Source organism: Giraffa tippelskirchi, chromosome 11 (genome assembly GCF_054371585.1).
Source record: "Giraffa tippelskirchi isolate mGirTip1 chromosome 11, T2T-mGirTip1v1.2.pri, whole genome shotgun sequence".
NCBI lineage: Eukaryota > Metazoa > Chordata > Mammalia > Artiodactyla > Giraffidae > Giraffa > Giraffa tippelskirchi.
In genome coordinates, this window is record NC_137285.1 from 7,413,595 (window position 1) to 7,438,056 (window position 24,462).

General features: G+C 53.6%; 1 protein-coding gene and 1 long non-coding RNA gene across 6 annotated transcripts in view; one reads left to right on the plus strand and one right to left on the minus strand.

Moving 5' to 3' along the window:
• Positions 1–24,462, minus strand: part of KIAA1671 (KIAA1671 ortholog) — a 179,626-nt gene that overhangs the window by 55,596 nt on the left and 99,568 nt on the right. The window contains exons 1-2 of one of the 5 annotated variants that reach the window (XM_081542957.1): positions 5,982–6,260; positions 4,945–5,233 (exon numbers count right to left, since the gene is read on the minus strand). The exons of 3 other annotated variants lie outside the window; for them this stretch is intronic. In XM_081542957.1, the coding sequence (XP_081399083.1) occupies positions 4,945–5,229 (285 nt within the window). In that variant the 5' untranslated portion in view covers positions 5,230–5,233; positions 5,982–6,260. Of the gene's footprint in view, positions 1–4,944; positions 5,958–5,981; positions 6,261–24,462 lie in introns of those variants that run through there. One more of the 5 variants, XM_081542956.1, reaches the window with a different exon arrangement.
• LOC145526689 (uncharacterized) lies at positions 4,706–9,141 on the plus strand. Its single transcript, XR_014069077.1, has 2 exons — positions 4,706–5,220; positions 6,695–9,141. It is a non-coding gene; the product is annotated as an uncharacterized LOC145526689 (long non-coding RNA).

Sequence of the window (24,462 nt, forward strand, 5' to 3'; positions counted from 1 at the left end):
AGACCATTGTTCTCCGGGGTGACGTCATTCTGCTGCCAGCAGGGTGAGGAGCGACCTGGGACCGGGTGCGGCCAGCCTGGGAGAAGGTGGCCCATCCTGCCTGACCATCTGCACTGGAGCAGAGGTGCGGTCACTGCGAGGTGGGCTCGGGGTTGCGGGGTTGGGGGGGGTTAGTCCACTGAAGTCCAGCACCCCAGCTCCGCACTCCAAGGGGTGTCCTGAAACCAGGGCACCTGTCAGGGCTCTGGACTGGTGGTGCTGGACAGCGTCCGCACAGATACTGGGAGACGCAGGGGGGTTTGTGACAGCTGGACCCTGCTCCCCTGAAGCCCAGGTCTCTGGAACCTGTGACAACCTGCGCCCGGCACACAGCAGGCGCTTGGTAATCGGCAACCACGATTGTCACTCTGCTCTCCTCACCGCTCTGGTACTCGTAACCCTGCAGTTCTAAAAGTTCACACTGTCCTCACTGCAGCCCCCAGGCCCTGCATGCCCTGGCACACCCCACCCCCCCATCTTCTACCTTCACCCACTTACTCACTGTGCTACAGCCACACTGGCCTCCCTGTTGTTCCTCAAACATGCTGAGCACAGACCTGCCTTTGCACTTGCTTTTCCTGCTGCTGGGATGCTCTTCCTCCAAACCCTTTGAAGACTCATTCCCTTTACCTCTCCGTGCTTCCAATCTCTCATCTGTGAATTACGGGGCTACTCCATGTGTCCTTCAAGGGGGGAGCCGTATGGATTTTATGAGACCAACTCCGAGCAAGAAAGAAGGGCCTGACCTTCTTCCCCAGCTCAGGTCACTGGGAGGACACCCCAGATACAGAGTCCCCCAAAGCAAGTTACATCCAGTGGTGGTTCTCAACTGGGGGAAGGGTGGCGGTTTTGTCCCTCAGAGACACTTGGCAATGTCTGGGGACAGTTTTGGTTGTCATGCTTGGGGGTGCTACTGGCATCTAGTGGGCAGAGGCCAGGGATGATCTTTCATACATACACAGGACAGCCTCTCTGCACCCCAAAGAGTGATCAGGCCCAAGGTATCAACAGTGGTGAGACTGGGAAACTGACACAGGCAAGGGTTGAGTGTTAAGAGACAAGCCCCTCACCCTTGAAGAGGGTTCCTGAATTTTCACACCTACACAGTGTATCCGAAAGCGGAGACACCACTTCGCTAACGCTATGGCGAGGCCAGTAGTCGTGTACGGATGTGAGAGTTAGATCATAAAAAAGGCTGAGTGACGAAGAATTGATGCTTCCGAATTGTGTTGGAGAAGACTCTTGAGAGTCTATTGGACAGCAAGGAGATCCAACCAGTCCATCCTAAAGGAAACCAACCCTGAATATTCACTGGAAGGACTGATGCTGAAGCTGAAGCTCCAATACTTTGGCCACCTGATGCGATGAGCCAGCTCACTGGAAAAGACCCTGATGCTGGGAAAGACTGAGGGCAGGAGGAGAAGGGGGCAGCAGAGGATGAGATGGTTGGATGGCATTAATATCATCGACTCAATGGACATAAGTTTGAGCAAACTCTGGGAGATAGTGGAGGACAGGAAAGCCTGGTGTGCTGCAGTCCATGGGGTCGCAGAGAGCCGGACACGACTTAATGACTGAACCACACCAATATGACATATTTATGCCCACGTGTTTCGTGCTCTGTCCCCTTGAAGGCGACCCTGTAAAGGCCGGAGCTCTGTCTTGTTTTATTCACAGCTGCTTTCCCCAGCGTCAGCACCCGAGTAGGTGCTCGATGAATACTGGTGGGATGAAAATGCGAGCGAGTGAACGACAGTGTACAAATACACACCTCACGCTTGCGGGGGCCTGGCACACAGGACGTGCCCATGAAAGGCCAGCCAGGTTTACTCTCCTTTGCGAGGGACGCCAGTCTGGCCATCTGGGCAGGAGGGACTCACATCACGGCTCCAGCATCTCCGTGAAGCACAGACTCATTAAGCCCCCCCTGTATGCCAGGCGCTTAACAGGTGCCAGTCCCACCGAACTGCCCGCCAGACAAGTCCCAGGTGAACCCCAGCTTTACGGATGATGATGCTGAGACTGCAAGAGGTGGCTTAACTTGCCCAAGGCCACTAGGCCAGCACACAGAGGAGCTGATCCTCGATCCCAATTCTGTCCCGTGGCTAAGCCCTCTCTGCCGAAAGCTCTTCGGCCCTGGAGACCCCACCACACCCCCCGGCTTCCCACTCTGACTCCGGGTGTTGGCCTCAGTGGCGCTGTCGCTGCGCCTGAGTTCTGGAACTTTCTGCCTGGACTCCACTCACCGTCCACCTCTCTGGCAGGGCTTGTTCTCAGGCTCGCCCTGGGCTGCGGCACAGACGAGCCTCTTCCTGCCTTTGTCGCTCTGAGACAATGCGATTATTTCCCCTCTTCCCCCCTTTTATTCGGCAGACGCCCAGGCAGGCCATTAGCAGATTATTTCAAGGCCTTTGGAAAAGCGTTTCGGGGCACGCCTTTGAGGGTTGCTTTCTGCCTGCCAGAGATTCTTCTGCTGGGCTCTGAGTAAATAGAAGCCTGAGGCAGGACTTGGAACAGAACAGATTATTTAGATAAATCACGTACCAGTTCGAGTCCAAAGACTGAAATCCTGCCCCCTTCCCAGCCCCAGCTCAGGCTTCTGCAGGTGTCCCCTAACTCTTAATTGTCTGTGGCTTTGAAAAGTTTCCTCCCGTAAAACAAATACTGAAGCGAAGTCCCCAGGGGAGAGGGGCGCGTGTGGATTCTCCAGTTCACTGGGAATCTTTGGAGGAATGGTTTGAGAGAAAAGGTTTTGGTTGTCATGTACTGGGTGACAAGGCCATGTACTGAGTGCTAAGCAGGGCTACCATGGCCATCATGTGTCTCCTGGCAGCAGGTCACTGCCCTTAAGTGGCTGCAATAGGAAATGTAAAGGATGAGGACAATCCCCATTTCACAGATGAGGAAACTGAGGCACAGAGAGGGGAACAATGTACCTGAGGCTGCACAGCTGGGAAGGAGCAGAGCCAGGACTCAAAGCCAGGAGTCTCTTCTGCAAAAGAGCCTGCGTCTCCATCTCAACTCTGCCCTCATCCCCGGGAGGCAGGACACTGGGGCACCTGACAGAAAGCATCTCCCGGTGCTCACCCACTATGTGCCCAGGCCCGCGATGGGTACCCATGTCAACCTGATGACCCCCATTTCTCCCCGGTTGACAGAGGAGGAAACTGAGGCTTGACAACCAGTCAGGGCCCCTTTGCCAGGATGTCGCCAGATTTGATTCAAGCTTTCAACCTCAGTGCCAGCTGGTAGATGCCGAACATTAAATGGGAAGGAACCAGGTTAATTCAGCCCAGATTTATCGAGCGTGCATCAGCGCTGATGGAAGCACTGCCAGGCAACAGTGAACAGAGGAGGCAAAGGCCTTGCCAGGCCCCTCTTCGTTCACTCATTCATTCATTCATTCACCAAGCTCAGGAGCAGGGCAATGAGGCCCAGGGGACTCTGGCCAATACCCAGGGCCAAACAGCGGGGAACTGAATGTTACCAAAGCCCCCAGGCCCTTAACTGAACTGCCAGAGAGGGAACAAGAGTGAAAGAGAAGAGAGACCCAGAGACAACTGACATAGAGACAGAGGGACAGAAAGAACGACCGAGAGGCTAAGTCACCCCTCCCAGAGGTCGGGTTGGGGGAATCTGTCTCCTAAGTTCAGGCCCCACTGATTCATCCCGAGCCACAAAGCAGCACAGACCCAGGAGGGAAGGAGAGGTCATCTTCACGAGGCACATGTTAGCACCTGGCTGCTCTGGTTGCTGTGTGACCCGGGGGAGAATCACCTCACCTCTCTGGGCCAGCTGAGGGGATGCCTGCAACCTCAAGTGCGCAGAGGACTGGCTCACAGCCTGGTGCACCCCACGGCTCCCTCAACCCTGGGTCTGAAATGACAACCGGGACTTATCACAAGGCTGAACCCAGGGGAGGAGGCGGCTCAGCACTTCATCCATCTTTGGTCTCCTGGGAACTGGGTCACGTAGTCAGGAGACCCTCTCTCCTTGAGGGCCCATGATAGGGGCTTCCCTGAAGTTATCAGGAAGCTCTGGAGAAACCTTTTTTATAGAAGCTTGGCTGCAAAGAGCCCTGAGTGGGGTTCAAAGCTGGGGCTTCTGGCACTTGCTTTGCCACTCACTCCCTGCGCTACCCCAGGCAGGTGTCTTTCCCTCTCTGGGCTCAGCTCCACCTTTTCAAATCATTAGCAAGGTCCTCGAGAAAAAAAAAAAAACACTTGGATGCAGGTTGAGTTCTCAATCATTAGATGTCATTCCACCCTGATCCCCGAGCCCCATCAAGCTTGCCAGAGTGGGAGCTGCCGGAATCTCAGGACCCAGATTACCCTCCTCCGGCCCGTCCTGGCCCATTCACTCCCAGCTTCACTGGCCAGTGGGCAGTCCTGCCCGCCACCGCGGGTAATCAGATGAGACCTCACGGTTTTGCTCGGCTCAAAGACCACAAAAGCCACGACTCCACACGCACGTGATGTGGATGCTCGGCCACTCGGGGAGGGTGTTTGAGGAGACGGAGCAGGTGCCAACTAAGCCTCCCTAAAAATAGGAAGCATTTGTGTAGGATTGGCGTGTCAAACACTTACAGATAAATCAACCGGCAAAGCCAGCCCCGTAGACACGGATGCTGAACCTGGTATAAATGACCTGATGGCTTCAGGCGAGCACACGCGTCTACCGTCAAGGGGAATCACCACCACACGCCTGTCTCAGGCACGAGGGCAGGAAATGGTCCGGCTGGATGGACAACTATCCTGGAAGAAGCAACTTCCCTGGCTGGACCGAAGGGACGCTCCGCCCCAGCCAACTTCCCCGGGGTGGGGGAGGGGGAGCACTGGCAGGGAGGAGTTCTCACTGTTGTTTTAATATTTAAAACAAACAAACAAAAAATAGTAACAAGCTTACAAGGTCTGGGGGCTCCGAATCCGGCTGCCTTTTCCTCAGGGAAGAAAATCTCTGTTGGCTTCGCGCCGAGAAGCGGCGGAAAGACTCTCGGCTTCGGGAAGCCAGGTGTCGGAAGGACGAGGTGCGCTTGAAGGGGGTCCGTCCGGAGGGCTCCCCGCCCGCCCGCTCGGGGCCCACCGTGCTGGTCACCAGGTTGAGGGCCTCCTGGAAGGACCGCCGGACGGTCCCCATCCACTGGGTCACGTGGCTCTGGGCCACCGTGAGTTTGTCGCCCAGGTAATCCATGGGGCTGGTGGGGCGAGGGAGGGAGGAGGGCAGTGAGGTGCCAGGGTCGGTCCTCCCGGGTCCCCCTGCTGCACGCTCGCTCGGGGAAGTTCTGGGCTCTCGCTGGAGAGGAAAGGTAGCCGCCTCTTCAGTAGCTGGACCGGGGAGCAGATCAACACCCGCTGAGCCAGCAGCCAGGGGCATCCACAGGGCTGAGAGTCCAACCCCCTGGGGCTGTGAGTAAACACGCCGGTGGCTCCAAGATCCAGTTCCCAGGGCTCACCGGCCGGGCCGGCTGGCTGGCTCGAGTGACGACAAGCTTTGAGGAACTGGGCTGCTGCGCTGGCTGGCTTTGGGGTGTGACAGTCCCCGCGAGGTGGGGGAGGAAGAGGTGGTGGCCCCCGGGGAACCCTTGGTCCGGTCCTCACTTGCCCCCAGGTAGGTGGCTGCCGGCGGTGGGGCCCCGCTCACCTGGCCCATGCAGGTTTACCCGTCCTCCGGCCAGGGGGAGGGGGAGGTTCCCGAACCTGTGGGCCGGCGGGCAGCTAGCTCATTTCCGGAGGCAGCCACACCGGGGCCCCGGAGCCCCGGGGCCCCCCCTGGCTCCCCTGGCTCGGCAGCCCGGGATGACATCAGCCCCCATTCTCAGTGAGGGGCTTCGCTGCCCGGGAATGCAGGAGGGGCCTCGGGGAGGCGGCCGCCCAGGGAGCTGACGTCCGCCCCCATTTGTTCTTCCCCACCCCACCCCCCCAAGTCCCAGCTCGCTGGCTCACCGTCCTGCGGGGCTGTCAGTGCCTGCACGTGCTCGGCAGGCAGCCCACCCGCCCTGCAGCCCTGACCGCCGGCTCAGCGGGGGAGACGGGGCTGCACGTGCGTGCACGCAACGCGTGTGTGCGTGTGTGTCGGAAGACCCGGCGGCCCCGGGAAGGCTGAACAGTTGAGAAACTGCCTCCAGGGTGACGGGACCTGTGGCCGGCAGTCAGTCTGTCTCCCTCTGGCGGTCCATTTCTCTGTCAGGTTCCCAGCCTCTCCTTCCTCCCCCGCCCTGTCTCAATTTCTACTAGTTCCTCCCTAAGCTCCTTCTCTCTCTCTCTCTCCAGCCTTCCCTTCCTCCTCCCTAAAAGGCAACACCCAGCCAGGTGAAACAGCCCTTGAGGCCCCCACAAGGAAGGAACTGGGCCGGGCTGTGTTTCAGTACTGGTGGAGTTGCCATGGCAACGCAGGGCACAGCACCTGCCCCATCCTGGGCGGGCAGGCTCCACACGGGAGCAACAGGAGTGATTCATGGTTTATACTGGGTCACATGAGCTCCTGGGCTTTAACCCTTGTGGAGCTGGAGTGGTTGGGACTGGGGGTGGGGGAAGGAGGGCTGGGGATGGGAGGCAGAAGCATCTAAGACCGGAGTGGGTGCTTGTCGGCAAGGGGGAGCAGCAGCCGATCCTGAGGGGAGGCATGTGTGTTGGAGGAGCTTTCTTCTTTCCAGCAGGGATGGACCCTCTGCGGTACAGATGAGGAGGCGCAGACTCAGAGATACAGATTCACTGGCCCAAGGTCACACAGCAAGGATATACCACCAGGCCGTGGCCCGGGGCTATTTCCTCCCCGCTCTCTGATCGTTTTGGGGGTCTGACGCAGCGCTTGGTCCAGAGTTGGAGCTCAGTAAATATTTATTGTTCAAAAGCCAAGTCCAAGAGTGAAACTTTGATCAGTTTGAGTGCATCCCAAGAGCTTTTCCCCACCCACATCACCTTCAGTTCTGAATAAACATTTGCTCCCTAGACACTGATCAAAGGGCCTCACTTGAGAAAGTTTTTCATGGAGGCGTCTCTGACAATGCAGCTGACACAGCTCTCCTTGGATTCCCAGTCCTTATGGATGTTCATTTGCTCACTCATTCTTTCACTCATTCATGTAAACATCTGGAGACTGCCCTCTCTGGGCCAGGCGCTGGACACGGACCCTGAGGATGGCCTCTGCCCTCGAGGGCTCACAGCCCAGCAGGACCCTGTAACGGTGCTAATATTTACTGAAGAGTGTGACTCAGTCTCCAGTGCTCTTCTAAGTGCTTGCAAGAATTAACTCAGGAATCCTCACACGAACCCATTTGACAGAGGGTAAGACTGAGGCCCAGAGAGGTGACGTTACCTGCCAAGGTCTTCCAGGATGGTAGGCGGCCCTCAAGATGGCCTCCAGAGATCCCTGCCCCCATGAATCATACCCTGGTGTGGTCCCATCCCACAATGATCGAGAATTGGTCTGTGTGCCCAAGAGATGAGGCAGAAGTGACAGAAAGTGACTTTCAAAGCCAGGGCCTGCCAGCCGCCATGCTGTGAGGGCACTCAAGCAGCCCCATGGAGAGACCACGTGCAGAGAGGCCAAGAGCCGGCACCAACTTCCAGCCACAGGAGTGAGCTGCTTGGGAAGCAGGTCCCAGATTGCCAGGCAGACCCTTGGATGGCCCAGCCCTTGACCGCAACTTCATGGGAGACCCCGAGCCAGAGCTACCCGGCCAAGCTGCCCGGCAAATTCCTGACCCACAGAAATCACAGGAAAGTCAGATGCCCAGAGGCAAGAGAGCACCTGGGCCATCAGGAAACAACAGGCTGGAGCAGGAGGAGGAGAGAGAGGGGAGGGGACAAGGGGCTCTTGCAGTAGCCTGCACCCCCCACTATGCAGATGCGAAAACGTGCACAGGGCCCCAGATCCTCCCTCTAGGAGTGTGTCTGGCCCCACCCACCACCCCATACAGCCTCCAGGGTCCCAGGGCTTCTGGTCACCAAGGTTTGCCTGCTTTCCTCACACACAGTGTCCACAGCCAACCTCCTGCTGCAGGTCGTCCCCAGCAGGCCAGGGACTCCCAGGATGGGAGCAGTCCTCCCCACCTAACCCCAGAAAAGCTGCACCAGAAATACCTGAAGAGCTGGAAAGGGATGCAACTTTTTAACAGACCATCTGGACACAGAGGTGGGGAAAACCTACTGAGCACCTCTGGGAGGAAAAAAAGCAGCACCTTTAAAATTATAATATCCGGGGACCTCCCTGGCAGTCCAGCGGTTGAGAATCCGCCTTGCGATGTGGGGGATGTGGGTTTGATCCCTGGTGGAAGAACTAAGATCCCACATGCCATGGAACGACCAAGCCTGAGCTGCAACTACTGAGCCCAAGAGCCACAACTAGGGAATCCATACATTGCAAAGAAAGATCCTGCGTGATGCAACGAAGATCCAACACAGCCAAACAAATAAATTCACTTAAAATTACAATATCCAGTGTTGGCCAGGCTATGGTAAAAGAGACATATTTACTGACAGACAGAGATGGAGATGGGTATGCATTTCTGAAGGGAATTTAACATTCAAGATCAAAATTCTTAAAAACAATGCCCTGCCAGTTAGCGACACACATGCTGAAGTGTACTGACATCTGCAGCTCACTTTGAAACGCAGGGGAAAAAAAAAAAACTTGTACACTAAGAAACGGATGGGCGGCTAGATTTTTCTTAGGCAAATGTAGCAAAATGTGACCAATTACAGAATATACCTGGTGGGTATGTATAATTTTTTTATATGTTTGAAATTTTTCATAATAAAAGGCTGGGGTGGAAGGATGAGCCTGCCTTTTGACTCCGAGTTTCTTGATCCACACCCAGCACTTTGTCTGGAAATAGGCATGACCTATACAAAACATTTTTGCCACAGGGCTGTTTATCAGTCACATGTGATAGTTATATTTGTGAAAAAGTCGTAAAAACCTTATCATTCAACAAAAAAGAGACTTGTTCAGTGCTGTGCTGACCCATATCCAAGTCAGAGGCAAAAGGAAAAGCCAGTAATATTGATCCCACCTTTATGTGTCATGTCGGCGGTCGGTTTTGTGAATCAATTTTTACTTTTAAAGAATGCTACATTAAAAATTATTTACATTGATAATCTATTTTTTTGGTGCTCTCTTAAATTGTGGACCTTACGTGTGTGCCTTAGTCACCTCACCCTCGACGCAGCCCTGGATTTGCTAAATCGATACAGCATCATGGTTTAAGGTTTGTAGACCTGTCGCCGACTCATTGGAAAAGACCCTGATGCTGGGAAAGATTGAATCAGGCAAATGGAGAAGGGGGCGGCAGAGGATGAAGTGGTTAGATAGCATCACTGACTCAAAGGACATGAATCTGAGCAAACTCGGGGATACAGTGGACAGAGGAGCCTGGTGTGCTGCCGTCCATGGGGTTGCAAGAGTCAGACAGGGCTGAGGGACTGAACAACAACTCTAGCTCTTATTATACTATGTGGCCCTGAGAAAGTTACTGAGCCTCTCTGATTTTCAGAGATGAAATCATCAAAGGTTGTCATTGTCACTGATGCTGTTGGTACCACGGACTATGAGTGCCAGGCATCGTATCAGTAATACATTATCTGCTCCTCCTAACAATGACATGAGGTCTGTACTAGGATTACTACCCCCATTTTACAGATGGAAAAAACTGAGGCAGAGGGATTCCGTGACTGGCCTGAGGTGACACAGCTATGAGGTGGCGGAGTGTGCAATCCCCAGCCTTGCACCTTAACCAAGATACAGGAAGACCAGCCTTTGCCGTATCAGTCTGGATGGAAGACAGGTGTCGGGAAGAGCAGAGGGGACTAAGTGGTAGGCCAGATCACACGGTCCACCTCCGTCCACACCGGGGGAGAGAGGTACAGAAGGAAGCTGGGAAGCCAGATTGCCTGCCTGCTCCCAGCTCCCGGCTCCCTTTAGGTACAATGTGGTCTAAAAGTCTGACTATAAAAAGCGTCACTTTATGAAAACTGGGGCACAGCCTGAACGCTTTCCCCGCCAGAGGACTTTTTCTGCAAACTCTTCTGTTCTCTCCAGGAAACTCTTGGGAGGTTGCTGGGCATCAAAAAGGAAAGAAAGTCATCTCCTTACATAATTAATCCAAAGGACTCTGGAGAATCCACAGCGATCCAGGAAATAGAGGAGAATTTTACCACCACAGTAGGAGGTAGAGACCAGAGGTCACCATTTCCAGACATGCATTTGCCGTTACAGAAATCAGCATGTCACTCATTCATTCATTTGACAAACTTCCCTGTGCAGTTACTTTGTATGAGCTCTGTACTGATCCCGAAGGGACTCTAGTCCCTGAAGAGCTTGGGGTAGCTCTCTGATTCTCAGCCATTAAGAGGAGAGGGTATCCCAATGGACCACATCAAACCCGAGACTACAATTTTCTCCCCCATATCTGATACAAACGTGAACACTCTAGAGAATCCCTCAGTGGAAGAAAAAGCCAAGAAAAAAAAAAATGAACATTGGCAATACAAGTACCAAGAGCTAAGAAAGACTAGTGAGTAACACACTATGATGGGAATGTCAAGAAGTGGAGGTGAAGCCCAGCTAAGAAAGTAGGAAGTTGAGGAAAGACGAACAAAGGGAAGATGATCATTTATTGTAACTGGAAAAAGGAAATCTAGGTAGGATTTTGAAGGATGAATAGGAGTGCTCCAAGAAAGCTGAATGGCATTTGCAAAGGCCACTGGGCATGGCCATATTCCACGCTCCCCCTGGGCTTTTGCACATGCTGTGTCCCCTGTACCCCTGCCAAGAGCTGCTTTCCCCTGTTCTCCATCTCTAACAGATGTCCCCCCACCTCAAGACCACCTTCAACAACCCCAGTCTTTTCCAAATCTCCCACAGGATGTCTCAATTACATGATCCTGCTTCCCAAAAAACTGGACATTCCAGGAGTAGGCATGCAGGGCCTCAAAATATATTAAAATAATATTATATATACATAACTGTACTATATATAGTATGTATCGATATTACATTGATAAAGAAGGTAGTGTAGTGGAAATAATAGTGACGATGAATTGAGGATCTGCTCTATGCTGGAAACTGGTTACCTAGACACCTCACCTCACATTATCCTGCAACAACCCTATTGGGTGAGCCCTGTTATTAATTATCCCCAATTCACAGAGAAGGGCAGTGAGGTTTTCAAGAGCTGAAGGTATTTGTTCAAGGTCACTGAGCTGGCAAGTGGGGCTCTGGGACTTGAACCCAGACCTGTATGATTGTAAAGCCCTCCTCCTTCTAGGGCAGAAGCCAGACTCTATCCACACTTCTAAGACTCTTAAAACATCCAGTTCTGCCCCCAAGCCCCATGCATAAGGGCAGTGACTACTCTACACCCTTCTCGGGGTGTCCTCAAACCTCCTCTGGTCAGGAAATTTCTGCAGAAGGACTTGTCTGGGTGCAAATCAAGCAGTTTCCTTTCTCGACAACTGGCTTAGAGACTAATTCTGGGGACCATGTGTGGGAAGGGCTGATTTGTGGACCCAGCTTAAATCTGTTTTCTCAGGGACTTTCCTGGCAGTCTAGTGATGAAGACTCTGCCTTGCAATCCAGGGCACATGGGTTTGATCTTTGGTCAAGGGACTAAGATCTCACACGTGTCGGAGCAACTAAGCCCACATGCCACAACTAGAGACTCCGTGCGTCGCAACAAAAGATCCCGTGATGCAACCAAGACCTGAGGCGGCCAAATAAATAAGTATTTTTTTAAAAAACAACCTGTTTTCTCTCCCTGTGGGATGGAGCAAAGCTTTCGAAGGGCCGGTTGATGGCCAAACTTCTCCTTTCATTGAAGAACCAGGTCCAGGTAGACTGCTGTCCCAGACCTCAGAGTAAACCTGTGGCAGCGGCCCTGATTTTCCATTGGGGTCTCTCACAATCTGCATTTGACAGGGTCTCTGGCCTCATGTCTCACCTACACCCCCAGGGTCTCTCCACCCCAGCCCGACTAGACCAACTGCCATCCTGGGATATGCCAGGCTGCCTCTTGTTCAGCCCTTTGCACATACTGTTTCCTCTGGCTAGGGAATTGTTCCACCTGTTCCTCAGCTGGTCAGCATCTATTGTCCTTCACAGTTCAGCTTAGGTACTCCCTCCTCCAAGAAGCCTCCCCTGATTCATGCCCCCGAGGGGGCCACCTCTGGGCTCCCACTTTGCCGAATGACCCCTCACCACATCATTAACAATCTGAGCTGTAGCTCAACTGACCGGTCAGTCTCCCCACTGGACTCTGAGACCAGGGGCAGCAGGTATGTGTCCTGTTCAACCTTGATGCTCAGCATCCAGCACTCGATATGCCTACCATGTGAAATGAGGGAATCACTGAGGCTTGAACCCGAGTCACACAACTCCCAGCATCCCTCTGCCTAGGCTTGTTTCCAAGGCAACAGGGAAAAGAATTCTGATATGGGAGAAAAAAGAAAACAGAAATGACTTGACCTGACAAGTCAATCCCAGATTATTTATAAACCAAGCCCACGACTATTTCCTTGTGTTCATTTATCACATTCTTATTCAAGTAGTCATTTCAGTGACCTAAGATGCCCCTAATTAACCTTGGAAGGGGAGTTGGGGGGAAAAAAAACGGTCTGGAAAGGAAATCTTTGTAGAAGCAGCCAGGAACTCGTCTCTCTGCTTTATTAGGCCCCACCCCGAATGCAAGAAGAAAAAGGAGCATTTTCCACACTGGGGAGAGCCCGCTGTGTGGCCCCGCCTCGTGCAGCAAGGCCGGTCTGTAATTACAGCCCCTCTTTGAAGAGCTGGGCAGCTAATAAAGCTGCGGGTCCACCTTCTCTGAAATGGAAATGGGGTGGGCTGAGGGCCCCGCCCAGTTCACACAGCCACAGCACTGCCCAGGGGCTCTGGGGCAGTGTTTCTGGAGCAATGCCATCCCTCCTTGGGTTTCCTGGGAAGAAGGGGCCCCACTGAGGTCTGGTCCCCTTGCCTGGGGTTGGTCAGCACGCCCCTTTCCACAGTTCAGTTCAGTTCAGTTCAGTCACTCAGTCGTTTCTAACTCTTTGTGACCCCATGGACTGCAGCACGCCAGGCCTCCCTGTCCATCACCAACTCCTGGAGTTTACTCAAACTTGAGTCAGTGATGCCATCCAACCATCTCATTCTCTGTCTTCCCCTTCTCCTCCCGCCTTCATTCTTTCCCAGCATCAGGGTCTTTTCCAATGAGTCAACTCTTCACATGAGGTGGCCAAAGTATTGGAGTTTCATCTTCAACATCAGATCTTCCAATGAACACTCAGGACTGATCTCCTTTAGAAGATCCTTTAGGCTCCCCTTTCCACAGGAGCTGCTGAAATCCCACATGTTTGGATCGGTTAGTGAAAGAGAGCAAGATGTTCTTGGGGAACAAGAAATTGCAACTGGGATGAAGGAGTCACGATGTCCCCCAGGAGATTTATCCCCGAGCACCGACCCTGCTATCCTGGGCTAAGTGCCCCTAAGTTGCACCCCAAGATCTGAAGACTCTCCCTGAGGATAGCAAAAGGCTGGAAGAAGGAGAAGAAAAGGCCTTCCTTTCCCTGCTCCTACCTTCCCTCCCCGACACCTTCTGACTTCAACAAGCATTTGAATGGGGACCTACTAGGTGCCAGGCGCTGTGTCAGGTGCTGGAGGCCCCACCCCCGGCCCCTGGATAATAACGAACCTCAGCAGTGCTCAGTCGCTGAGGGCTTGCTGTCACCTCCTTGACTTGAAGAAGCCAGAAGGGTTGTAACCGGCGCTGTGCAGACGAGGAAACCGAAATGCCGAATGAGGGAGCCTGTAGCCTGAGTCACAGGGGAGCCATGTGCAGAACATGGGCTGGCTGGGCACAAAGCCAGGGCTCCTAACCACCAGGCCATGCTGCCCCTGGGAGCGCCCCGGTTCATGGTAGAACGGGGCTGGCTTGTGGGGTGCAGAAGAGGTGGTCTCAAGAGCAAGGTCCAACCCCTGTTCTTTCCTCCTCTCTGCTTTACTGCCTCAGACTCGGGTGGCCGTGAAGCCTGACTGTGACGGCACAGGGTTTCCCGAGACGGCCTTGGAGACCCCCTCTTGGCCTCATACGCCACGGCAGCGCCAGAGACCCCCGACCCAGGTGGCCTTGGGGGGGACTCTGTAGCTTCCTGCCCGGGCTGAAGGGAGGCGAGAAGGCGGGTCCTGGGCCCACTGACCCGCGCTTGAGGGCCCCCAGGCTCTGCCCCCAACCCCTGAGGGTCCCCGGGCGGCACTCCCCCATCTCTGGGAAGCGGGGGAGCCCAACTCAAACCCCAGCTGCCTTTTCTCTAAGGCCCCCCGTCCCTGCCGAGCTCAGACACCATGTGGCCGTGGGCTCTCACGTGGCCTCCTCTCGCCCGAAGTGCCTCATCTCACAAAAGGAGATCAAGACACCAGCCTCCTGGGTCAAGGTGCACAAAGCAGGCCCTGGCAGAGGCAGGCAGCAGGGCCTTGGACTCCGACAGGGATGTCCATGGCTGGAGCGTTCACTTTTCTGAGAACAAACTTAGGAAGAAAAGGTGAAAGAAAGAAAGACAGTGAAGTCGCTCAATCGTGTCTGACTCTGCGACCCCATGGACTGCAGTCTACCAGGCTCCTCCGTCCATGGGATTTTCCGGGAAAGAGCACTGGAGTGGGTTGCTATTTCCTTCTCCAGAGGATCTTCCTGACCCAGGGTTCAAACCTGGCTCTCCCGCATTGTAGGCAGACGCTTTACCGTCTGAGCCACCAGGGAACAGACTCCCAAACGCCAAATCCACGTCTATTCAAATGCTGCTAGGACGTGGTGGACGCTTTCTGAGCACCAACGATGTGCCAGGCACTGCGCTGTCTCATGTCATTCCCCGCACACATGGTTAAAGGCAGGCCTCCCAAGACTGACTCTGCGCTGTGTGACCCGGGGCAAGTGACTCACCCTCTCCGAGCCCCTCCTTCCTTGTCTTTAAAAAGGGATTAAACGGTCCTCCCCTTCCCAGGTGGTGCCGAAGGCTACATGACGCGTGTTCTATCCTGTGAGAGCAGAACAACTACACCCATTTTACAGATGAGGACACTGAGACAGCGGAGGCCGAAAGCTGCACAATCAGTCCCTTAGGGGTGAAGGCTGGCTGGGAGGCCTGTGCTCTCTCTCAGCAGCTGTGGCTGGGGGAGCCCCCAGGCCCACCCCGCCTGTTCCCATTGCCCAGTTCGCCCTCCTCTCATCTCAGAACTGCTGTGAGTTAACAGTCCCCACTCGGTGCCACTCGCGGCACACTTTCTCCCGGCCCGGCTAGAGGTCTATTATCTGGCGACTGTTCCTCAGCTCGCAGGCAGGGGCCCTCTTCTGTGCTGCCCACGCTGTTCCAGGAGCCAGGCTGTGCCGGGCACGGAGGGAGGGACGGCAGGAAGGGGGCGGCCAGGCGGCCTTGGCATCTTGACAAAAGTGTGTCTCCCCACAGGCCCCCACAACAGCCCACCCGGGAGGCACGAGGCTGTATTCTGGCAGCCTCGGAGTTCGGGACCTCGAGCCAGCCTGGGCTCAAAGCCCTCCAGAGCCCTCCACCTTGCCGGGGCAACGAAGGTGAGGCCCCACCCCCAGCTCCCTCCACTTGGCTGCTTCCTGCTGGGGAAAGGTACCTCCTGGCAGCCACCAACAGTCTGCGGCCCCCACACCAGGCAGCCTTCGTATTTCTGAGTCTTTCCCCCGAGTCCCTGCCCCAATCACCCAACACAAAGGAGCTGCCAGACCTTCTCGGTCTTAGCACTCCTTCCTTTCAGTTTAGTCGCTCAGTCGTGTCCAACTCTTTGCGACCCCATGGACTGCAGCACGCCAGGCCTCCCTGTCCATCACCAACTCCCGGAGCTTACTCAAACTCATGTCCATCGAGTCGGTGATGCCATCCAACCATCTCCTCCTCTGCTGTCCCCTTCTCCTCCTGCCCTCAATCTTTCCTTTACACATTCCTTTTCACTACCTGGTATTGACTTAATGTGATCTCTCTGAGCAAGGCTCGTGATAGCATAAACCTGGGTTGTCTTATTCCCTGCTGTTGCCCCCCTGCCTGGCACACTGGGTGCTCTCAGTAAGTGTTCGTTGAATGAATGGGTAAATGAACCAGTGAAGTGAAGAAGGGAAAGAAGGGGTGAGGCAGGAAGGAGAAATAGGGTAGGCAAGAGAGAGAGGGGAGAAAAGGGGAGATGAACAATAACTTTTAAAAAATTATTTATTTATTAATTTTTTGGCCATGTGGCATGTGGGATCTTAGTTCCCCGACCAGGGATCAAACCTGTGCCCCCTGAACTGGAAGCACAGAGTCTTAACCACTAGACCACTAGGGAAGTCCAAGCATGATAACTTTGGTCCTGCAGTCTCATCCTTTCCTCTTTCCCAGGCCGATTCCTACTCACCCTTAAAGACTTCACAATGATGCACCCACCTCCAGGAAGCTGTCCTTGCTACTGTCTCCCACTTAGTTCAGCGCCTCCTCTGGGATCCCCAACCCCTGGGCTTCCCCATCACATTATAAATATAAGGGCGATGGGACTTCCCTGGTGCTGCAGTGGATGAGAATCCACCTGCCAATGCAGGAGATGCGAGTTCGATTTCTGGTCGGGGAACTAAGATCTCACAAGCCGTGGAGCAACTAAGCCTGTGTGCCACCAGCTCTGAGCCCAAGCTCTAAGCCCCTCGAGCCACAACTACTAAAGCCCTCGCACCTAGAGGCTGTGCCCTGCAACAAGAGAAGCCACCACAATGAGAAGCCCGCATACCTCAACTAGAGAGTGGCCCCTACTTGCCTCTGCTAGAGAGAGCCTACACAGCCAGAGAGACACAGCACGGCCAAAAATAAATAACAGATAAAAAATATCAGGGCCAATTTCCACACCCCTCTGCCCACTGGCTGCAGGCACTGGAAGGTCAGGGCTGTTTTCAATTCCCTTTTGCATCTCCAGAGCCTATCCTGAGGCCCAGCACTCAGCTAACGCTTCTCAAGGTCTAACCAGACACCAGGCCCAGGCTGATGCTCTGAATTAGAGAATTCATGGACTCTTCAGCATCACCTTGTAAGCAGGGAGACCATCTTACACCCGTTTCACAGACAAGAGAAGTAAGGCTGAGAGAAGTCAAGCTCCTCGGCCAAGGTCCCACAGCAAGGACCCTGGGAGCCCATCACACCACCCTGTCCTCCAGCACTATGTGCAATGCATTGGGCACTTTACATAAACCTCATCAGTTCTCATCGGCCCTTAAAGAAGACATCACTCTCCCAAACCTCAGATGAAGGAACCAAGGCCAGGGACACACAGCATCCTCACACTCAGCTCAAACTCACTCAAGACAATAGGGCACCAGGAAACTACTCAAAGAACCTGCACAGAAAAATATAGCTGTGAGACACATTCTTCCTTCCTGGACAAGTCTTGAAAATGCTGACTACTCACTTCCCACCCTCTCTTGCAGCAAAAGCATGTGGATGGGATCAAAATCCTGGCCAGTGGGATCTGGGGTGGGGGAGAGTCTGCTGGCTGGGCTCAGGGAGAAGTATTCCTCCCAATGCACCCCCTCTCCCTTAGCTGGATGTTGTCAAGTCTCCCAGAAATGGCTGGAACTGTGGCAGCCAGTTTGGGACCATGAGGAGACAAGACACTGAAGGGATAGTAGGAAGATGGAAAGAACTGAGGTTAATCCACTAATTCAGGATGTGGTAAACTTTTAAAATTATTTAATTATTGGCTGTGCCATGCAGCATGCAGAACTTCCCTGACCAGGGATCAAACCTGTGCCCCCAGCTTTGAGAGTGGGAATCTTAACCACCGGGCCACCAGGGAAGTCCTGTGGCAAGCTTTTGAAACTAACTTCCAGATAGTATATATTTTAGGTCTTGCTAGCCACATCTGGTTTCTGAGACATACTTTTTTGTTTGGGGGGATTTTTTTTTTTTTCAATTAATCTTTTAAACATGTAAAACCCATCCTTAGCTCACAGGCCATAGTTTAATGAACCCTGCACTACATCCCCCGTACCATCAGGTGAATCATGTGAAGTAACACACATCCTTTTGGTTTGGCCCATCTCTATGAGGGGTCTTTTGCTACTTTCAGCATCTTCAAAACCATCTTCCCCAACAAAATGGCAGTGCTGGACCCAGCAGTGACGGCGAGGATGTGGGCAAGTGAAACTCTCAGGGGATGAGACGCAAAATGGGACCAAATGGTACTGGAGGACAGTATGGCAGCTTCTAAAAAAATTTAACGTACGCCTACCACGTGATCCAGCCACTCCACTTGTAGGTGCTTACCCAAGAGGAGCGGAATCACGTGTCCAGACGGAAACTTGAACAAGAACGTGCACAGCAGCTGTACTCACACGAGCCAGAAGGCAGAATCATCCCAAATGCCTGTCAACAGATGAAGGGGTACACACACTGGTACCTCCACGCAGCAGAACGGTTCTGAGAGACAAATAAGCAACGGGCCGCTGATACCCAGCATGCCATGGGACGCAGAGTACGTGGTGTCCCATTCCATTCATAGAAAGGCCTAGAAAACGCAGACTAATCCACAGTGACAGAGAGCAGAGCAGTGGCTGCTTGAGGGCAGGCAGGCACGGACTGCAGAGGGGCAGGAGGAAACTGGCGGGAGTGAGGGACACGTTCATGACTTTCATCGTAGCGGCGGGTCCTCGGGAATGTGCGGAAACTCATCAAATTACACACTTTAATACATATGTGGTACGCCAGTTTTATCTCCACAAAGCTGTCACACACAGAATGACAGTGGCGGCTCTTACAATAAGCAGAGCCCTGAGGGTACCAAGGGACAGGGGGTGGGTGAGTCTTGGCTGAATGCGTGCTAGGTCGCTTCAGTCGTGTCCGCCTCTTTGCGACCCTATGGACTGTAGCTCACCAGGATCCGCTGTCCATGGGATTCTCCAGGCAAGAAGTGGGTTGCCATGCCCTCCTCCAGGGGATCTTTCCAACCCAGGAACAAACCCATGTCTCCTTCATCTCTTGAATTGATGGGCAGGTTCTTTGCCACCAACACTACCTGGGAAGCCCCAATGGGGCCAGCAGAAATGCAGGGGAAAAGGGGACGCAGGAGCCCGAGAAGCCAGAGGCCCCCACCAGACCTCGCGTGCCGTGGGTGAAGGTTGATGTTCAGCTCTGTCCGCTCCATAATACAGCTGAGGACAAGGGAAATCTGAGATGTTTCTGATTTGGCAAACGAGGTGCCCCAGTGGCAGCCCTTTGGGATAGCTCGTGGACCCTGTGGGCCATGCTGAGCGCCCTTTTTGGAATTCCAAAGGTGTCAGGGCTGGTGTATGGGTGCCGGGTCTCTTCCCGTCCAATGAGACCCAGGGCACACAGCAAGCGGAATTCCCTGAAAGCCCCAGACTTTGTTTTTTCACTCATCCCGGAAAGAACAGGAAGAACTCCCAGCTCAGCCCTTCAACAGCCATCTGCAGCAGACCGGGAACAAGTCTGGCTTGGCAGCTTCAGAGCCTCTGCCTGCACCTGATCGGATCCTAGGGACAGGCTGATCGCCAGCAGGCCCGGCAGAAACCTTGCCTTCCTCCCTCAGGCCCTGCGCCCTCCGGAAAGCTTGGGGCTCTACACAAAATCGCCTGCCCCTGGGTCACAGCAGTGGGCACTTAGGCTCCTGTTTAACCATCCTTAGCCCCACTAGACAGCATGTTAAAAAGCAGAGGCATCACTTTGCCAAAAAGTCCATATAGTCAAAGCTCTGGTTTTTCCAGTAGTCACGTACAGATGTGAGAGTTGTACCATAAAGAAGGCTGAGCATCAAAGAATTGATGCTTTAGAACCGTGGTGCTGGAGAAGACTCGAGAGTCCCTTAGACAGCAAGGAGATCCAACCAGTCCATCCTAAAGGAAACCAGTCCTGAACATTCACTTGAAGGACTGATGCTGAAGCTTCAATACTTTGGCCACCTGATACGAAGAGCTGACTCACTGAAAAAGACCCTGATGCTGGGAAAGATTGAAGGCAGGAGGAGAAGGGGACAACAGAGGACGAGATGGCTAGATGGCATCGCCGACTTGATGGACATGAGTTTGAGTAAGCTCCGGGAGTTGGTGATGGACAGGGAAGCCTGGCGTGCTGCAGTCCATGTGGTTGCAAAGAGTCGGACACAACTGAGCGACTGAACAACAAAAGGAACCGAGCTCTGGAGCAACAGAACACGTCCTAGCTGTCGTGAGAGCACAAACCCTTTCTTAATAAGGTCTGAGTTGACCGTTTGCTTTCCTCGAAAATAGGACCGAGGTTATAGCAACATGTTTGGATGCAAAAGCCCCCAGGGGGGTCCTCAAGGTGGTTCCATGTGAGAATGTCTGGGGGTGGGGCCGAGGGGCCGTGGGGTGCCTGCCAGCGAGCGTCTCTGTCCAAAGTGGAAAGGTGTGGGGACAGTGGGTGTGTGTGTTGGAGGGGGGTGCAGCCAGCATGGAGGGTGGGGTGGAGGGTGGGCAGGCAGGGTGGAGGGTGGGTGTCAGGCCAGATCCCGGTGCCTCTCCATTCTCACCAGACAAGTTATTTCAGATTTGAATAATAACTATGAGAACTACCTTCCCTTCCTCCTGCCAAATGTTCTCATTTCAAAATGGACTTAATGAGATCCCTTGGCGGAAGGACTTCTGGAAGCAATGAAAACGCTGTGCAGCCTCAAGATGCCAGTAGCAAGTGGCACTTACTGGGGACCCAGGGAACAGAAATGGGGCAGGGCCAGGCGGCCATCACTTATGCACATGCGGGGGGGCTGAGCACGGTGGTCAGAACATGGCAGGTGCCACCGCGTCTCTCATGTCCCTGATGCTCTGCTAACAGGCCTGGGTGGTCTCAGCTCCTCTTGAAAGATGAGAAGTCTGGGCCTCAGGCTTGGTTCCCGGGCTGCCCAGCATCAAAACCTAACCATACCCACGAGCTGCGTGACTTTGGGCAAAGCTGCTGCACCTCGCTGAGCCTCTGTCACCCTATCCATCTGTAAATGGGGATAATAATCGTGACGTCTCTGGAGGGAGCGCTTGGCATGGAGGAAGCGCTCGGTGGATGCCCGAGCTCAGCAGCTTGCTGGGGGTCGAATGGCTGGATGGGAACCCGGGAAGCTGCTGACTTCAGAGCATAATCAATTCTCTCTTTCCACTAGTCATCAAGTCCCTCTCACTTCGCTGAAAGAAACCGAAAGAATCAGAGGAGAGTGAGCCCACCCTCTCCTGGCCCTGGCATCCGGGAGCCCACCCTGCCTCTCTCTGGCTGCTGCGGAAGAGGGGGCCTCGCTTGCAGCCCAGACCATCCCCACCTCCCATCCCCTCTCGCTAGCTCCAGGGCGTCGCCCTGCAGCTGCCCGTCCCCCTGTCCCTGAAGCACCGGCGTGCCCCCTCCGATGGGCCAGCCGCATTGGGAAAGCTTCAACATCCCTCATCTTTAAAAGCCAGACGGCGGACTTCCCTTGTGGTCCAGAGGTTAAGACTCCTCGCTTCCAGGGTAAGGGGTGCAGGTTCCAACCCTGGTAGGGGAACTAAGATCCCACATGCCATGCGGCACAGCCAAGAATATAATTTTTTTTTAAAGAAAAGCCAAAGGGAAGCCTCCTTCAATTCCATCTCCCTCTCTGCTTAGAAATCTGATGGCACCTCAAATGAAACATCCCAGGACAGAACTCTTGGTTCCTGGTCTCAAGTCTGCTTCGTCCACACAAGTCCCACTGCCCACCCCGCTGGCCTGTAACCTGGAAACCCTCCTCAGTCCCTCTGCCCCTTCCCCCTTCTCCCCAAAATATAACCTAAACCAGATCACGTCTCCCCCCACCCACCCCCGACATCCCTCCTCAGCAGCAGGTTCCAGCCCCCATTCCCATCCTATCACGCCAGCCTCCACTGAAAGTGCACCCTCAGCTCTCTGCTATGACCAGAGTGAACTCCAAACGCCCAACACTCTGCCCCGGGACTTCCCCGGTGGGCCACTGGTTAGGACCTCGCCTTCCAAAGCAGGGGGTGCGGGTTTAACCCCTGCTCAGAGAGCTGGGAACCCACATGCCTCAGGGCCAAAATACCAAAACATAAAAATAGAAGCAATGTTGTTAACAAATTCAATAAAGACTTTAAATATGGTTCATGTTAAAAAAAAAAAAAAAAATCTTTAAAAATAAATAAATAAATTGGATTCCTCTGCCCCGGCCCTCAAGGTCGGCATCTACCTCCCCCTAGCCCCTGCTCCATACCAGGCGGGACATATTGACCTACTATTGGCCTCAACCTCTCCAAGCTGGTGCTGGCCCCAGGGCCTTTGCATGTGCTGTTCCCAACACCTGAAACCCTCTTTCCCCAGACGCCTGGGGGTGGGCTCCTTCTTCTTGGATCTCTGCTCAAAAGCCACGTGCCCCTAGGGAGCTTCCCCCCACACCTTCTCCCAGCCTCCCTCTCCCACGTCATCCTGTCTGACGGCCTTCATACATCTGTCAGTGTTAGCTGTTCACACGTACTGTCCGTCTCTCCCGCTGGAATACACCCTTTGCTGGGGTGAAGACCGCATTTCTCATCCCACACGGGTGCTCGGTGCCTAGAGAAGTGTCTGAGGTAGCGAAGGGGCTCAGTAAATAGTTACTGAGTGAGTAAACAAGTGAATAAAGGAGCCAACAAATAAGAACGAATGGACACACGCACATAGCAGACAGAACTCTCTGGGGCTCCCTGTGCTGACTCTGAAGCGGAAATGGCAGTCCCTGCACCCACGGGATGGTGGTGACGGTGACCTGATGGACAGGGGCCTGGGAGAGGCTCAGAAAGGACCTGCTGGTTCAGGCACTTCAGCCAGCAGAGACCCGGAGTCTCCTCTCAAAGCCTCACTGTATTAAACTCACTTTAAAGCCCAAATTCTGTAACTGAGACACGGTGGTTGAAGGTCTAGTGGAGACCATGTGTAAGGGTGCGATTCGCTGGATTACCCGGTAGCCATGGCAACTGAAATCTTCAAGTACGGTTCCCTCTCACTTTAACTTTTTACGCAGAAATTTCTAAAAGGAAATGTTCAGATTCCTTCCTCTGGTGACATTCTACAGAATAGACATCCTCATTTCACTCCCAGAGTAGGGGGGCGGCGGGGGGGAAGCAAAATGTCAGATTCCTAGGAGATAAACTGGTTTGCAAAGAAAGATGTTTCATTTTTTTTTTTTTTAATGTGAGTCTATTTCTGAGAGGAGAAACCAGATCATCATCTCAATAAATACTATTATAAGCAAATAAAAGTTCTGCTGTAATGGAATGGACCAGTACTTTAACCTTCACTTGGCCATTCAACAAACACCCAATGAATGCCAGTTGTATGCCAGGCCCTGCGCTGGACACTGGGGAGACAGCAGAGGATGAGAGATATGACAATCCCTGCCCCCATGGGACCTGTGGTCCAACAGGACAGACAGCCAATGAAAGAGCACCCCCAGCAAGGAATTTCCAGCAAAGAGCAGGGAGCTACATGGTAGAGACGAAAGGACTGACCTGTGGGAGGATGTAGGCTCCATCATTCACTGGCGATGTGACCTGGGCAAGTCACTGGATCTCTGTGAGGCCATGATGAAATGGTGATAACAGCATGGCTTGATGAAAGTGCCACGGAAAAAGCGCCCTGCATGGTGTCAGACCCCTCGTAAGGAGCCGCCTGCCCCCTTGGACTCTCAAAGCTGGAGTGGCACCCTGGCAGAGTAGGCATTTGAACCTCAGGCAGGACCCCAGACCTCGTCTGTGTCGGAGGCAGGCCACCCTGGCCTCGGCTGCCAGCTCCTGTACGTCCTGACGCTGTTCTCCGTACACAAACACCTCCCCTCCCCCCACTCTCCCACCCCTGCCAGCGCCCCCTGGAAAATCCTATTCAACCTGCACATGACCTGGCAAGTCTGAGGCCAGGCATTTCCCCTGCAGATGCAACACACAAGGGCACCAAGATCTTTGCACAAGATGTTCACTGCGGTGTTGTTTATGGCACACAAAACTGGAAATCAGGTACATGTCCATCTGGAGGGGACTGGTTCAACAAATACAGTGAGGAGGGGAAACATAAAGCCATCGGAAAGAATGAGATAGAACTATTGTCCTGCCAGGGAAAGGTCTCAGCATTATGAGAAAAAGAAAAATCAGGATCCAGAACATGACGAACAGCAAGGTCAGATTGGTGTTAAAAAAAATATATGTGTATATATACAGGAAATACAGATACATGCACAGATAGTCTTATGTATGCTGAGAATATTTCTGAAAGGGGATGTGTGAAACTGTCACCGATTTCTGGGCAGGGGACTACGGATTGGAGGTGGCAGGGAGACGCATTTTTCTTTAGAACGCTATTTTGTACTACCGGAAATGTTTACTGTGACTGTGTTACTTTTTCAAAGCTAAGAAAAATAAACTATGTTTAATGTTTGGACATC